Source organism: Hyperolius riggenbachi, chromosome 10 (assembly GCF_040937935.1).
Source record: "Hyperolius riggenbachi isolate aHypRig1 chromosome 10, aHypRig1.pri, whole genome shotgun sequence".
Lineage (NCBI taxonomy): Eukaryota > Metazoa > Chordata > Amphibia > Anura > Hyperoliidae > Hyperolius > Hyperolius riggenbachi.
In genome coordinates, this window is record NC_090655.1 from 241,604,890 (window position 1) to 241,620,277 (window position 15,388).

General features: G+C 44.3%; 1 protein-coding gene across 1 annotated transcript; it reads right to left on the reverse strand.

The window, feature by feature from the left end:
• Positions 1-1,848: 1,848 nt before the first annotated feature.
• LOC137536999 (zinc finger protein ZFP2-like) lies at positions 1,849-14,227 on the reverse strand. The gene is made up of 7 exons (XM_068259159.1): positions 14,177-14,227; positions 11,025-11,144; positions 9,936-10,070; positions 9,730-9,853; positions 9,511-9,608; positions 8,605-8,950; positions 1,849-3,823 (listed from the first exon to the last, which is right to left on the reverse strand). Exons 1-7 carry the CDS (start codon positions 14,225-14,227, stop codon positions 2,643-2,645), a joined length of 2,055 nt encoding a protein of 684 aa, XP_068115260.1. The 3' UTR covers positions 1,849-2,642.
• Positions 14,228-15,388: the final 1,161 nt, after the last annotated feature.

The following is a 15,388-nucleotide window of genomic DNA, read 5'->3' on the forward strand; positions in this document are numbered from 1 at the left end:
ACTAAAACTAAGTGATCAGCTTGTAATGCTGTGGTTATAGTAGCCTCTGGACTAGGACCACCTGCACTTCTTTGGCAGTATGTTTATACTAGTTTGCCTGTATTGTATCATGCGGTGATATCAAACTGCTATATGGAGTGTGAGTAATGTTGCAGTGTTGTTGTCTGTGGCATTAAAAGCTAGTATAGTTTCTTTACCTCGGATGTTCTTTAAGCAGATGACATCAACCAAAGTTTTGAGACCTTGTGGTCTCTTTCTTGGAGCATGCAAGTCTGTTGAATTCATCTAAAGCTGCGGTTAGGCCACAACAATGGCATCCAGGCACTCGCTAAAAGTGAGGTGTTCCCTCTGGTGTTTGGTGTTCACTCTGGTGTTCAGTCGATGGACTGAACACATTGCTTAAGGATGCCATTGTTGTGGCCCAAATGCACCTTTAGATGAATTCAGACTTGTATTTCCCGAGGAAGAGACTGAAAGGTCTCAAAACGATTGATGCCATTTGCTTAAATGAAAGTTGAACACCTAATAATGCCTTGTTTGCAATAGTTTATGGACATTGTTGTGGTGCAGTCAGTCATCCCTATCCCAGGGGAGTGCAGAATATCCATTGAACTTGACTCCTGAAGGAAAGTGATAGAAGTTGTTATGCCATTAATATTTTGCACAGTATGTGTTGGGAACTGAAGTACCAGCAAGAACTGTCCTCCCATTGGTTGCACTGCTAAAATGTCATAAGGGAGCTGTAATAATTCCTGTCACTAACTGTCCCTCCTCTGAGGAGAATGGCCAGACTGGTTGGAGCTGACAGACAGGCTGTGGTGTAGAACAAGGCACATATAGGAACACACTATCTTCTATGATAACCTTCACTTTCTAACAATATAGACAGAGATTTGTCCCCATAAAAAAGTATCTTTATTACATTCACATACATGTAAAATGCTTACAGCTTATTCAAAGAATCAATTATTAGATAATCTTGTCAAAACATATGACACAGTGATCAGATGACGGCAGGGCATACTGACTGGAACAGCAAAACAGCGTAATAATGGGCAAGGTCTGGCAGCCATGATGGAACAGAGGAGGTGGGTGTTACTTAGAACAGGGTTTTAATCAGCTATTAAAGAAAATATATCAGGAAGCATAATAAAGTATTGGTCATCAGAACTACATAAGCAAAGTATCATTTCTGTACATGACCATCCTCTCTATTTTTTTTCCCAGCCACATTATATAATATCTGGAATGGAGCAAGCCATGAGTTATAAACGGTACCCACCCCTTTCTCGCTCACTATACTCATCCGTTCCTCACTGTGCCCGCCCCTTCCTCCGTCACTGTGCCCACCTCTCCCTCACTATGACTGCCACTTCCTCCTTCATTGTGACCACTACCTCCTTCCTCACTGTGCATGCCCCTTCCTTCCTTACTATGTTTGCCCCTTCCTCCCTTACTATACCCGGCCGCTCCTCCCTCACTGTGCCCACCCCTTCCTCTCTCAACACTCTGCTCCTTCCTCCTTCTCTGTGCCCACCCCTTCCTCACTGTGCTCAGCCCCTCCTTGCCTAATGTGCCCACCCTTTTCTCCCTCACTGTGCCTGCCGCTTCCTTCCACACTGTGCCCACCCCTTCAAACCTCACTGTGCCCAGCCCATTCTTTCTGTGCCCAGTCCTTCCTTCATCACTGTGTTCATCTCTTCCTCCCTTACTGTGCCCACCCCATTCTTCTTCACTGTGCTCGCCCCTTCCTCCCTCACTGTGCCCACCCCATTCTCCCTCACTGTGCACACCCAATGCCTCCCTCACTGTGCCCACCCAATTCTCCCTCACTATGCCCACCCCTTGCTCCCTCATTGTGTTCCTACTGTCACCACAGCTGGTCATATGATTCTAGTGATGGGACTAAAAACGTGACTACATGGCACAAACTCTCCATCATCATGGCAAGGCAGCTTGCTGGGGTCAGGGTTACAATAGGGTTAGGTATAGAGAAACTGGGCAGCTAATGCCCAAGATTAAAAGGTGTGGCCACTGTACTGGCCTATTATTTACTTTCCAAAGCCTCTATCAGCTAACTTAGTAAGGAGAAATTCAACAATTCCACTCATTACTTTTTGCTCCTCCCAAGAGACTCTTTTGTCCTTCAGCTTGGTCACCTCCTCTCACTCTCGCATCCAGGACTTCTCACGAGTGTTACCTTTTCTTTGGAATGCTCTCCCACAGCCTATACATCTTGCTCCAAGCCTGCTCAAGACACTCCTGTTCAAGCAATTGTATAATTTGTTATAGGTAAAAGTTAAAGCTCACTGCTACATCTCCTAACCCATTCCTTTACTCTCCCAGTGTCTCCAACCACTACCCTCTAGATTGTAAGCTTGCAAGGGCAGTGACCTCTCCCTTGTGTTTCCTGTTTTAGTGCATTTTCTCAAATCATTATCAGTATTGATATTTTTCAAACTACACATCAATTGTCTGTATCTGTACTTGTATCCCTAGATGTCCTGAATGTACAGTATGTTGAACTTCTTATGTACCTATGCTCCCCATTCTTATTTAGTTTTGTACTTTGTACAACACTACAGAAAATCTTGGTGCTATATAAATTAAAAATAATAATAATATAATCATTTTAATGTCAATCAAGTGTCATGATCTCTCTGATGGCTATTTAGTTGCCTTTTCTCTATAAAGCTTTTCCCACACTCTGCACATCCATAAGGCCGCTCACCTGTGTGTCGTCTTACATGTATAACAAGGCTCCTTTTCTGGGTGAAACATTTGCCACACTCCGTACATGTGAACGGATGTTCACCTGTGTGGCTTCTTTGGTGAGCAGTAAGATGAGCATTTATTGAGAAGCTTTTCCCACACTCTGAGCATGCAAAAGGACACTCAGCTGCATGAATCTTTGTGTGTCTGCCAAGGTCTCCTTTCGTACAGAAAGATTTCCCACACACTGAACATGCAAAAGGACGCTCAGCTGCGTGAATCTTTTTGTGTCTCACAATGTCTCCTTTGGCTCTGAAAGATTTCCCACACTCTGAGCATGTAAAAGGACGCTCACCTGTGTGAATTCTCTGGTGTGCAAGAAGCTTCCTTTTATGGGAGAAACCTTTCCTACACTCTGAACACGAAAATGGCCACTCGCCTGTGTGACTCATCTGGTGAATGAGAAAGTCACCTTTACGGAAAAAACGTTTCCCACACTCTGAACAAGAGAATGGACGTTCCCCTGTGTGAAATCTCTGGTGTGTGAGAAGGTCTCCTTTCCTAATAAAACCTTTCCCACACTCTGAACATAAGAAAGGGAGCTCACCTGTGTGAATTCTCTGGTGTATAAGAAGGTGTCCTTTCCAACCAAACCCTTTCCCACACTCTGAACATGAGAATGGGAGCTCACCTGTGTGAATTCTCTGGTGTACTAACAGTGATCCTTTCCTACCAAAACCTTTCCCACACACTGCACATGAGAATGGATGCTCACCTGTATGAAATCTTTGGTGACTAACTAGGCTTGATTTCTGAGCAAAACATTTCCCACACTCTAAACAAGAAAAAGGCCGCTCGCCTGTGTGGCTTAACTGGTGTCTAAGAAGGTCTTTTTTGTCATTAAAACCTTTCCCACACTCTGAGCATGACAAAGAATGGATGCCTGTGTGATTTCTCTGGTGTCTACGGAGGTTTCCTTTATGAGTAAAAGCTTTCCCACACTCTGAACATGAGAAAGCATGGACGCCTGTGTGACGCGCATGATGTGACATCGCTGCCGTATTCCTTGGATGAAGATGTCCCTCTGAAGACTTCCTAACAGCATGCCCATCTGTTTGGAAATTACATTTTCATTAGTAATTGTATATTAGTCTAATTATGTTTTTCAGCTCTACATTCACAGGTCATATATATATATATATATATATATATATATATATATATATATATACATACGCACACACGCACACACACACACACCTGGTTGTCACCTTCCCAGAGCTATAAAATGGAGATGGTGTCACGGAACAGCCGTGAGAAACGCAGGCGAATCTGGAAGATTTACAGTAGATTTTCTAATCGCTTCCTTGGTTAGATTTGCCAAGTCATTGCAGCGATCAGAAAATGACATTCCTTCTTTTAAAAGACAGTTTTTTCCTTTCACCAAATGGCAGGAAGCCTTCAGCAGAGTGTCCCAGGCATCCAGCTGTGCTAAGGGCCCATCCATTAGATGAAGTCAGATAGGTAGCCTGACAGAACCAATTTAGAGGAAGGAGAGTGAGATTCCCCGGCCCCGATCACAGCAGGGAAGCCGACACGTAGCCTGCTGTCCTAGCTTCAAAGAGCCTTCGCCTAGAACTGACCTGCTGTAACTCCTAGATGTAAATAATATTCCATAAACTGCTATATGTGTCATATTTCCTGTATTGCCAGGCTGGCAGGCCATCCAAACTCACAGAGCATGCTGGGCCTGGTCTGGCGCTGGTACTGAAAAAGTTTCAGAACATTCTGAGGTAAAGACTGTCAGGTAGGCAGTTCGAAAGTGCCTTGGTGATACCACAGAGGTCCTACCCCCTCATGTTTGGTATCAGGGTGCTGGGTAAATCGGGACAAATCTGAAAATGTTAGTAAATCTGCCCTGACCTGTACGGTTCTGTGAGATAGAGCCCATATATGGTTAGATATGATTTCTGGTCCCCAGGACAAGGGGAGGACTCATCTCATATTCTAAGGGGGTGCGTGGCTCCCGCCCTCACTCCCTCCTACTGGATCAGGGGCATAAGAATGGCAGAGGACCCAAACTCAGTGTCCTCCACCTTGAAAAATCCTCCTGATTATAGCCTTGCCAGCTTGAGGACATGCTGGCATCCGGCTTGTCTGAACTTTGCTACTGAACTGAACTGAAACCAAGAACTTAATGAGTTTTCCCAGAAGGACATATTTCCACGAACTCTAAGTATTTTCTCCCTTTTATCTTCATACTGGCTATTAATGTTTCTATAATTGTTGATTTTAACGATTGTCTGTATATATTAATTATTTATGTTGCATTTTTAATAAACAACGCTAAAAGTCCTTTATTTATCCAGCTACCCTGCTATTCAGCAGCACAAACTGAACCCAGGTCTCTGAAGAGTCGCTACTATTGTTGCTAGCTAGACAGAATAGAGTGTGTTTAACCGTTTTTATTTGCAGGTCTAGAATCAGCCAGTCAGTGGGCTCCTCTATCCAAGGTAACAGAGGTGGTGGTAGTTATACCCTGAAATAGTGTGTAATTTGTAATTACCGTATCTCAAAGGCTCCCTTCTAGTCGGTCTGCTGCCAAGATTCCAGCGGTGTAAAGATTGGTGTCAGCAAACAGAGAGAATCTGATTATTGGTGATCTGCAGTATCACCAAGAATACAGATGTCACCTGATTATTGATGATCTGCAGAATCACCAATAATACAAGTGTAACTAACCTCTGGACACCTAATACAGTAAAAGACAATAGCGACAGTAAGAATTCACAAGATCAGTGGAAATATCCACCACACGGCAATTCCTCAGAGGTGTGGTTACCTCTGAATGGGAACCCCGTGTGTGAGATCCTCAAACCGGGCAAAAAGAGAAATCTCGGCCACTGGCAGTAATCGTCTGCTAGGGCAGGCGTCTCAGAGAGGCAAGCCTCAGAGAGAACCCTACAGTGGGAGAAGTTCCACTGAAGGGAGAAAGGACAGACAAGCAGAGGTTCGGCAACAGAGAAGGCGGCAGCAGTACAGAAACGGAAGGCTGATTCAGAGTCGGTAAACAGGCAGGGTCGGCAACTTGAATCAGATAGGCAGAAGTACAAGAGCGATTAGAGTCAAGAGTAGTCAGGGATAGCCAGAGTCAAAACACAGGTAAATATACAAATACAATCCTAATCTAAGGTGTGACGTCCTTGGTGTCAACACCTAGGAAACTGGACTAAGGTCTGAGCGCTAACACAAAATGTATTCACGACAGCAGACAACTTGCTACTGACAAGCAAGCTCTATATGTAGCCCGAGAGCTACCCAGCATCGCCCCAGAGCCCCAGCCAATCCAAAGAGCTGCTGGAGTCAGCTGACCGGCCTGGTCAGCTGACTCCCCGTCTTGAGGCATAAAGTTCTTGTCTCCTCGCGCGTGCGCGCGTCATGCGGAGACTGAGAGCCGGCGAAGGAACAGGGGACGCCACGGGCAGCAACCATGCGGCGAGTCCGCCGAGCATGCGGGCTCTGCCATTCGCACTGCCCCGCTTGGCGTCCCACACTCAGGGATGAGAGCCTGTGAAGCAGGTCCGCTAATCATTACAAGCGGTTTCTGCGCACCGAGTGTGACCACAGCTTGCATGGTCTGTGTGCTGAAACCGATTGAAAGGCATTGTGCGGTCCGGCCACTAGGGGCCCTGTGACAGATGGGTCAAAATAAAATGAAAGTGGCAATAAGTAAAGCTGGTCAATGTAAATAATGTAAATAATTTTGAGGTGAGGCGGCATTATGCAAATTTTGTATGCAAATTTATGCAGCTTGAAAATGAACCAATCAAATTCTGCTGAGGTAAAATTCGATTGGTCCATTTTCAAGCTGCATAAATTTGCATACAAAATCACCTTGAAATTATTTGCTTCTCATTGACCTACCCTAGAAAAAAAGTAAGAAAAAAAGTAGAGGACAGTGAGCCAGGTAAAAAGGGCCCTGCATATTTGGATGCAGGCTGCGATGCCATAGGCCATAATATGAAACACGGCTATAGTCCCCAACAGTCAGTACTTTGGGCGCCGTAAAATGACAGAGCTTAAATTACTATACAAAAGAGCGTAATTCAGCCGCCAGCAATAGCTGGCAGATGAATACTGTATTTCCCCCATGGTGGCCTGGGGATTAGTAAATAATGCTGTCGGGGCTTTTGCAGAAACCGGGTGAGCGGTTCTTCAGCTTTACCCTGCGCTCCTAATTTCCAGATGGCGGCTTAAAGTGGTCTGAATTTCTACTTTGCTCTAAAAGATTCCTCACAGCTTGATAGCTACTATCCCAGAATTTTTTTTTAGCAGAACATCAATGAAATAGTTAAACAAAAGCACTTTGTCCTGCTATTCAGCTTCAATACGCATCCAAACTGTAGATAACAATGTCTTTGTTTACATTCCAATGTTGTTACAATGTGTATAAACACAGTCTAACAAGTGAAAATATTTCACGGATAAAATTTACAGTAAAAATCTCCATAAAATACACTGCTCTATAGGACCCAGAGCACTCCCTCTCCTTAGGTGAGCAGCTGTTTTTTATTTCAGAATCGCTGCAGACTCCCTTTAACAGAACACAGTAACCAAGCAGCTTGGGGTGACCCAAAACCACTAGGAAAGTATAGGGGACTAAAAAAGACCAAAAAGCTCTACCTACTGTCTGAAAAGCGGGTGTGGCTCTGTAAAACGTAAAGCTATAGGATTGCTATACACCAGCGGTTCAGTATCTCCTCCTCATTTGTTGGTATAATGATGTTGTACTGACGAATGGAGATGGGCCTTTCATATGGTGTACAATATCTCCTCCTCATTTGTTGGTACTATGATGTTATACTGAGGAATGGAGATGGGCCTTTCATATGGTGTACAGTATCTCCTTCTCATTTGTTGGTACTATGATGTTATACTGAGGAATGGAGATAGACCTTTCATATGGTGTACAGTATCTGCTCCTCATTTGTTGGTGCAATGATGTTATACTGAGGAATGGAGATAGACCTTTCATATGGTGTACAGTATCTCCCCCTCATTTGTTGGTGCTATGATGTTATACTGAGGAATGGAGATGGGCCTTTCATATGGTGTACAGTATCTCCTTCTCATTTGTTGGTACTATGATGTTATACTGAGGAATGGAGATAGACCTTTCATATGGTGTACAGTATCTCCTCCTCATTTGTTGGTACTATGATGTTATACTGAGGAATGGAGATGGGCCTTTCATATGGTGTACAGTGTCTCCTCCTCATTTGTTGGTACTAAGATGTTATACTGAGGAATGGAGATAGACCTTTCATATGGTGTACAGTATCTCCTCCTCATTTGTTGGTGCAATGATGTTATACTGAGGAATGGAGATGGGCCTTTCATATGGTGTACAGTATCTCCTCCTCATTTGTTGGTACTATGATGTTATACCGAGGAATGGAGATAGGCCTTTCATATGGTGTACAGTATCTCCTCATTTGTTGGTACTATGATGTTATACTGAGGAATGGAGATGGGCCTTTCATATGGTGCACAGTATCTCCCCCTCATTTGTTGGTACTATGATGTTATACTGAGGAATGGAGATGGACCTTTCATATGGTGTACAGTATCTCCTCCTCATTTGTTGGCACTATGATGTTATACTGAGGAATGGAGATGGGCCTCAACCTTACCTGGTACTAAATTTCATGCCTCAGCTGCCCCTATCCTTCACTTTGTCCTATACCTAAAACTTCTCTTAACCCCTCATTAACCTGTTTCTCTTCACCTGATCTCAGTAGCCCTTAATTTAAACATTTGATCTACCATTACTCCAGTCTAACCATCAGAAGAAAATGAAATTTATTTCAGCATTTGAGGATTACAACTCACCTGTTCTAATATTAAGAGAACATATGTCTTCTTTAATTGTTATAATTTTGTTGTCATTTTCCTTAGGTTGATGATCACTTCTTACATACGTATCTTCTATATTTGTCCTTAGCATTTCATCTTTCTCTGTGGAAAGCCAATCATCTCTCACATATGTCTTATCTTCTTCCTCTTTAATTGTCCTCATCATGTCACCCTCCTCCATACACTGCTGATCACTCCTCAAATAAGTCTCTTCTTCCTTTTTTATCGACTTTATTACTCCACCTTCTACTTCAAAGTGTTGCTGAGATTTCACAGGAGTCTCTTCTTTCTTTTCAATTTTCAGATCAGTAAATTCTACACCCTAAATTCAAAAATCAAGACAAAGACTGTTTAGAATTTTAAGAGTTAAACTGAAACTACATAGAATATAATTTTGTAAAGTTTGGAGTCACTTTTGAGCTATAAAGTGAACCTGAATTGAGGAAGCTCGCTTAAGGTTAGATACTTACCTATGTAGAGGGAAGACTCTAGATACCATACAGCCTTCTTGGTCCTTCCTCCGTCCCGTCATCCTAACACTGTCCCCTTGTTGAAGTTATTCAACCTGCTAGCTTAAAAACCACTTAGGCACTCCGCGTTCCACAGGTGAGCGCAGCCATACATACATACACGAGTCTGAGCTCCTGCATACGCAGTATGGATGTGCCCATCTTAGGAAAATCTCAGGGATGCCCGTACTTCCCTAGGCTTCCAAGGATTACTGAAGACACCACTGGTCTTGTAACTTCAACTGGGAATGACGCTGGAACAACGGGAGCGACCGAGGACTGGAAAGGCTCTATTATCCAGAGCCTTCCCTCTAATTAGGTAAGTATGAGTTTCCTCACTTCAGGTATACTTTAAACCCTCAGTTCCATTTACCTGATAATGGTGGGGGATGATGTGATCTTCCTGTGCACAATCCTTGGAATAAAGAGGACCTGTACATCTCTCTGGTAGGTTGCTGTTACTGTATCCATCTGTAGGAAACACACACACTGACTGCATTCATTGTTTCTATGTGTTTATCAGATGATGGGGGATCTAGGTGGACCACCAGTACTGCTCTCTCCTCTGTAAGTAATTAAAATCTCTACTTACTCTGTGATGTGAGGGGTGGCTGGTTCTCTATCATGATGTCCTTGGAGAGGTCTTTGTGTACTTCTACATTCTGCCACTCCACCTTGGAGGAGAAGGGTGGGACATCCTGACAACCTATAGGAACCTGACACACACGACACAGTCACCATCCAGACATCTCCCTTGCTATTACTGGGAGATGTCCAGTAATTCCCAGCACTGCTCACCTCTCCCATCAGCAACTCGGTGATCTTGTTGATGACTTGTAGAATCTCCTTCTTCATGTTTCTCTCAGGTACCAGGAAGTGAGGTGGAGGAACTGTGATTGTCACCCGATCACCAGACTTCACAGGAGGAAATCCCTGTATTGAAAAACCACCAGCAATCGTATGTGACCTCCCAGAATTCTCCTCACCTCTTTGGTTAGGTTTGTGTTTTAAAGTGTTTTATGACTCTGGCTCTCATCTTTCTGGAAAAAGCCAGCACTCCCTCGGATTGATAGAGATGAAAGTGAGGTCATGTGACCCTCCCACAATATTACTCCCCATCAGGTATGAGCAGGCAGGTATCTGAACCTGGGTATTAGTGAGCATAGGTAGCGGCAAAACGTGGTAAAAAAAACAAAACAGAAACCTAATTCATATTAAAAAAAGTAAATATTTACCTATGGAGAAGAAAGCTTCGCTCGCTTTCCTTTGCTGCTGCCTAGGATTCTTTATAACATCGGCGCCGTGCTGTAGCGTAGGTGAGCCCAAACTGAAGCAGGCGCAGTACAAGTGCACTTGTGCCTGAAGAGAAGTGCAGCTCTGATGTTTGTTCTGACAAGTCCTTGTTGGTAATCTTTGGGAGGCTTGCCCTCGGCAATGGGGACCGGAGGATGGTCTAGAAAGCCTCTATAAGAACCAGAGCCTTCCCTCTTCTTAGGTAAGTATCTGTTTTTGTACCTGAGCTTTGCCTTAGGTACACTTAAACTCACCTATGTTGCTGACCCTCGCAGTTGCACTGCACACTGCTCTCCATCTTCCTGATACTTCCTTCTTCACCTATGCCACTAGCACTTGTGGTGCATGCTGCTCTCCATCTTTCTGACACTTCCTCCTTCACAGATGGAAGAGGTGTCAGGAAGATGGAGAGCAGTGTGCAGAACAATGGCGAGAGGAGGCAACATAGGTGAATTAACACTTTCTGCCGTGGCCCATGCCCACCAACTAGCAGGTTCAAATTTGTACTTGCTGGCTCATTCTTTTCCACCACTCTGGTCAAGTATGTGTTTTTAACAAGACCGATGTCATGTGACCTCCCAGAATCCGTCTCACCTTTCCGGTCAGCAGGCAGATGATCTCCAGGGTGAGGTTTAATATCCTGTCTGTCATGTGACTCCAGTCCTCGTCCATCCTCACTGATGTGGTGATGTAATCCATATAAGATGTCATTATCTGTAGGGAGAGAACAACATGAAAATTATCTAGACTGCAGGAACCTGGGCTGTTTTAAGGTAGGGAAGTGTTACATGTGCCACACACTCTGCATTGTGGAGGCTGAGAGTTATACCTTATATTACAGTAAACCTGAAGTGAAAGAACAAGACAAGGCACTAAGCACCAGATCCATAGAAGTGGAGATCACCCACATCAGAGCTAAGATGCAGGCTGTACAGAGAATCCTCAGGGACAGTCCAGCACATAGAGCCGTGGTGTAAGACACAGGCAGGCACAGCATACACTGAATGGCACAGCCACATGCTGTAGCTTGCATTGTGTACAGGAACATCTGCACAGCATGCAGGATAAACCCTCCCAAATGATAGGAGATTCCACAGAAGGTTACAGAGGAGAACAGGGCTAAGATCCTGTAAAACAGGGGTTCCTAACCCCCGGTCCATGGCCCATTACCAGGCTGTGGGACATTTTGTTCCGGGCCGCGGATCTGGCATCTTCTTTCAGCAGCTCGTCTCACAGCAGCGCAGCCACGTCTCGCGTGTCAGGAAGTCAGAGTCAGGAAGCAGGAGAGCGGCTCCCTGTAGCGGCAATGTATATCGCCGTTAACATGGAAACTGCTGCCCTGCTTTCTGACTCTGCACAGCAGCTGCAAGATGCTCCCGCGCTGTTGTGAGACGAGCTGCTAAAAGAAGATTATGTAGCTGGGGAATAAATATAAAAGAGGGAGCGGCCGCCAGCTCAAAAGGTAACACGAGTGGTGACCGCGGGGGGAGCAGGCACAAAGGGTAACTATACTACCTATATTGGGGCAACTATACTACCCATTCTGGGGCAACTATACTAGGGATACTGGGGTAACCATACTAGGTATACTGGGGTAACTATACTACCTATACTTGGGCAACTATACTAGGTATACTGGGGTAACGATACTAGCTATGCTGGGGCAACTATATTAGAAATACTGGGGCAACTATACTAGCAATGCTGGGGTAACTATACTCCCTATACTGGGGCAACTATACTAGGTATACTGGGATAACTATACTACCTATACTTGGGCAACTATACTAGGTATACTGGGGTAACTATACTACCTATACTTGGGCAACTATACTAGGTATACTGGGGTAACGATACTAGCTATGCTGGGGCAACTATATTAGAAATACTGGGGCAACTATACTAGCAATGCTGGGGTAACTATACTCCCTATACTGGGGCAACTATACTAGCTATACTGGGATAACTATACTACCTATACTGGGGTAACTATACTACCTATATTGGGGCAACTATACTAGGTATACTGGGGTAGTTATACTACCTATACTGGGGTAACTATACTACCCATACTGGGGCGACTATACTAGGTATACTGGGGTAGCTATACTTTCTATACTGGAGTAACTATACTACCTATAGTGGGGCAACTATACTAGGTATACTGGGGTAGCTATACTACCTATACTGGGGCAACTATACTAGGTATACTGGGATAACTATACTACCTATACTGGGGTAACTATACTACATATACTTGGGTAACTATACTAGCTATACTGGGGAAACTATATTAGAAATACTGGGGCAACTATACTAGCAATACTGGGGTAACTATAATGGGGCAAATGGGGGGAGGGTTTGATGCCCAACCCCAGCTCCCGCCGCCACCCTCTCCCCCCACCACCGGTCCTCAGAGAAAAGTTCGGTCTGGATAGCGGTCCCCGGGCTGAAAAAGGTTGGGAACCCCTGCTGTAGAATGTCTACATACAGATGGACAGACAGGTTCTGGCCAATCAACCAGCCATCAAGGTAGTAGACAAGGAACAGAAGACAACAGTGGTGACAGAATACTCAAGCAGCTCAGGGTGACCCAGAACGGTCCACTAGGGAAAGTATACTGATGAGGACCAACAGGCTGTCTGGATGTCAGGTTGATACACCAGCAGTTCTGGATGTCTGGCTTCAGAGACATAAAGACATAATCTGCATATTCAGTAGTGATGCATTTTGGGAAACTACGGTTGCTCACTTAAAGCTGAAACCTCACAAATACCTTGTTTTAAAGAGACTCTGTAACGAAAAAACCTTCCCCTACGGGGTACTCACCTAGGTAGGGGGAACCCTCTGGATCCTATCGAGGCTTCCCCTGTCCTCCTCTGTCTCACGGCAGTCTCGCTGCAGCCCACGGAATGCACATTCGACAATTTGGCAGGCTGTGCAATATTTACCTTTTCTGGTTCCAACGGGGGCGCTGTTGCAGCTCTCCGCTCGGAAATAGGCAGAAATAGCCGATCTCTGTCGGGTCTGCTCTACTGCGCAAGAGCAGGAGACTTGCACCTGTGCGGCAGAGCAGACCCGACAGAGATCGGACATTTCCGCCTATTTCTGAGTGGAGAGCCGCTACAGCGCCTGCGCTGGAGCCGGGGAGGTAAATATTTACATCCCTGACGTCCCTGCCGTTTGGGGAGCTTTATCGCTGCCTGCCGCCGTGGGACGGAGGAGGACGGGGCAAGCCTCGAGAGAACCCAGAGGCTTCCCTCTACCGAGGCGAGTACCCCCTGGGGAATTTTTTAACTTACAGTTATCTTTAAGGAGGCAAATTACTCTGAGACAACAGTGGTGACAGATGTGGCAGCTCCAAGTGACAGCAACATCAGAAGGAGGAGAATGAGGAACTGGAGAAGTACCAGGACCTGAGAGAGGAACTAGAGCGATTCTGGAGGGTGAAGACCAAAGAGGTCCCAGTGGTGGCAGGAGTTGCTTTCACTCCTAAGCTAGGAGATTGGCTCCAACAGATGTCAGGAACATCAGAGCTCTCTGTACTGAGAAGTGCAGTGATAGGAACAGATAAGATTCTGTGCAGAACTCTCCAGCTCACATGCCTCTGGTAGAGGAGCTGAGGATAAAGAATACACTAGATATTCACTGATCCATATACAGTATGTGTGTAACAGCAGCTGCTGGTGATGGGGGAGGGATATGAGGGTTACTGGCCTGGGTGTAAATATAAAATACTCTTTTACCTCTTCTGCTGCCAGTCCCAGCAATGTCTCATCTACTTCCTCCCTCTTCATCTATGGCTTCCTGTCTGTGTCTTCTATTCCGCATACTGTAAATAAGTGACACCACCATCTTGTGGAGAATAACGGAACTGTAACCCTCATGTATCGGTTCTACAGTTTTTATTCCTATTGTGTTCAGTATAGTGATCAGATGTGGGCTACAAGGACTGTGAATAATCAATTAGGCAGCATTCACTATTGTTCTCTGCAAATAATGGCTGAAATTTCAGTGGATCCTTTTTTTGTGTATGTTTTGTATGCATTTTTTTTAGTGCATACCAATAAAGTTAATTTACATGAAATAGTATTTAATTAATCTCAAAATCACAAGTGATTTTACACAAACTGATTGGGATTTTTATGTATTTATGTTGACTTACATTACATGTCACGTGTATCATGCATCGAATGTGAAAAAATGCAGCGCTGCTAAGTAGTTTAAAAAAAGTAGAATACTAATCAGATCTGAAATATAAAACACATACAAATAAGAAGAACATTTCTTTCAGAGTAAAATGAACCATACATTACTTTTCACCTATGCTGCTGTCATTTACAGTAAGTAATAGAAATCTGACATTACCAACAGATTTTGGACTATGCCATCTTCTCATAGGGGGGTTCTCACAGTTTTCTTTATTTTTAAAAGCACTTAGTGAATGGCAGTTGCTACGTCCAACTGCCAAAATAGTGTGCAGCGAGCAGGGAGGTTGGCCAGTGGTAAGAATCATTGTATAAATCCTTTTCAGAGAATGTCTTTATAAAGAATAAAGGCCATGCTGAGAATCCCCCATGAAGAGATGGACTAGCCCAAAACCTGTCAGTAATGTCAGATTTCTACTACCTACTGTAAGTGACAGCAACATGGGAGAAAAGTAATTTATGGCTCATTTTACTCAGGAAGAAACATACTTCTTATTTGTATGTGTTTTAAATTTTAAGATTTTCGCAACAGTTCCTCTTTAAGAACCCATCCCTTGTAACCAGATTCACATTTTATCTGCCAAATAAGGTTACGCTTTTAAGGCAATTTGGCATAGCAGCCAACACAAACAATATGACAATCGGACGGTGGCTCACAAATCCATTTAGTATTTATATATGCAGACATCTTCCACAGAACTTTACATAGTATATAATGTTGTCACTAGCTGTCCCTCAGAAAGGCTCATA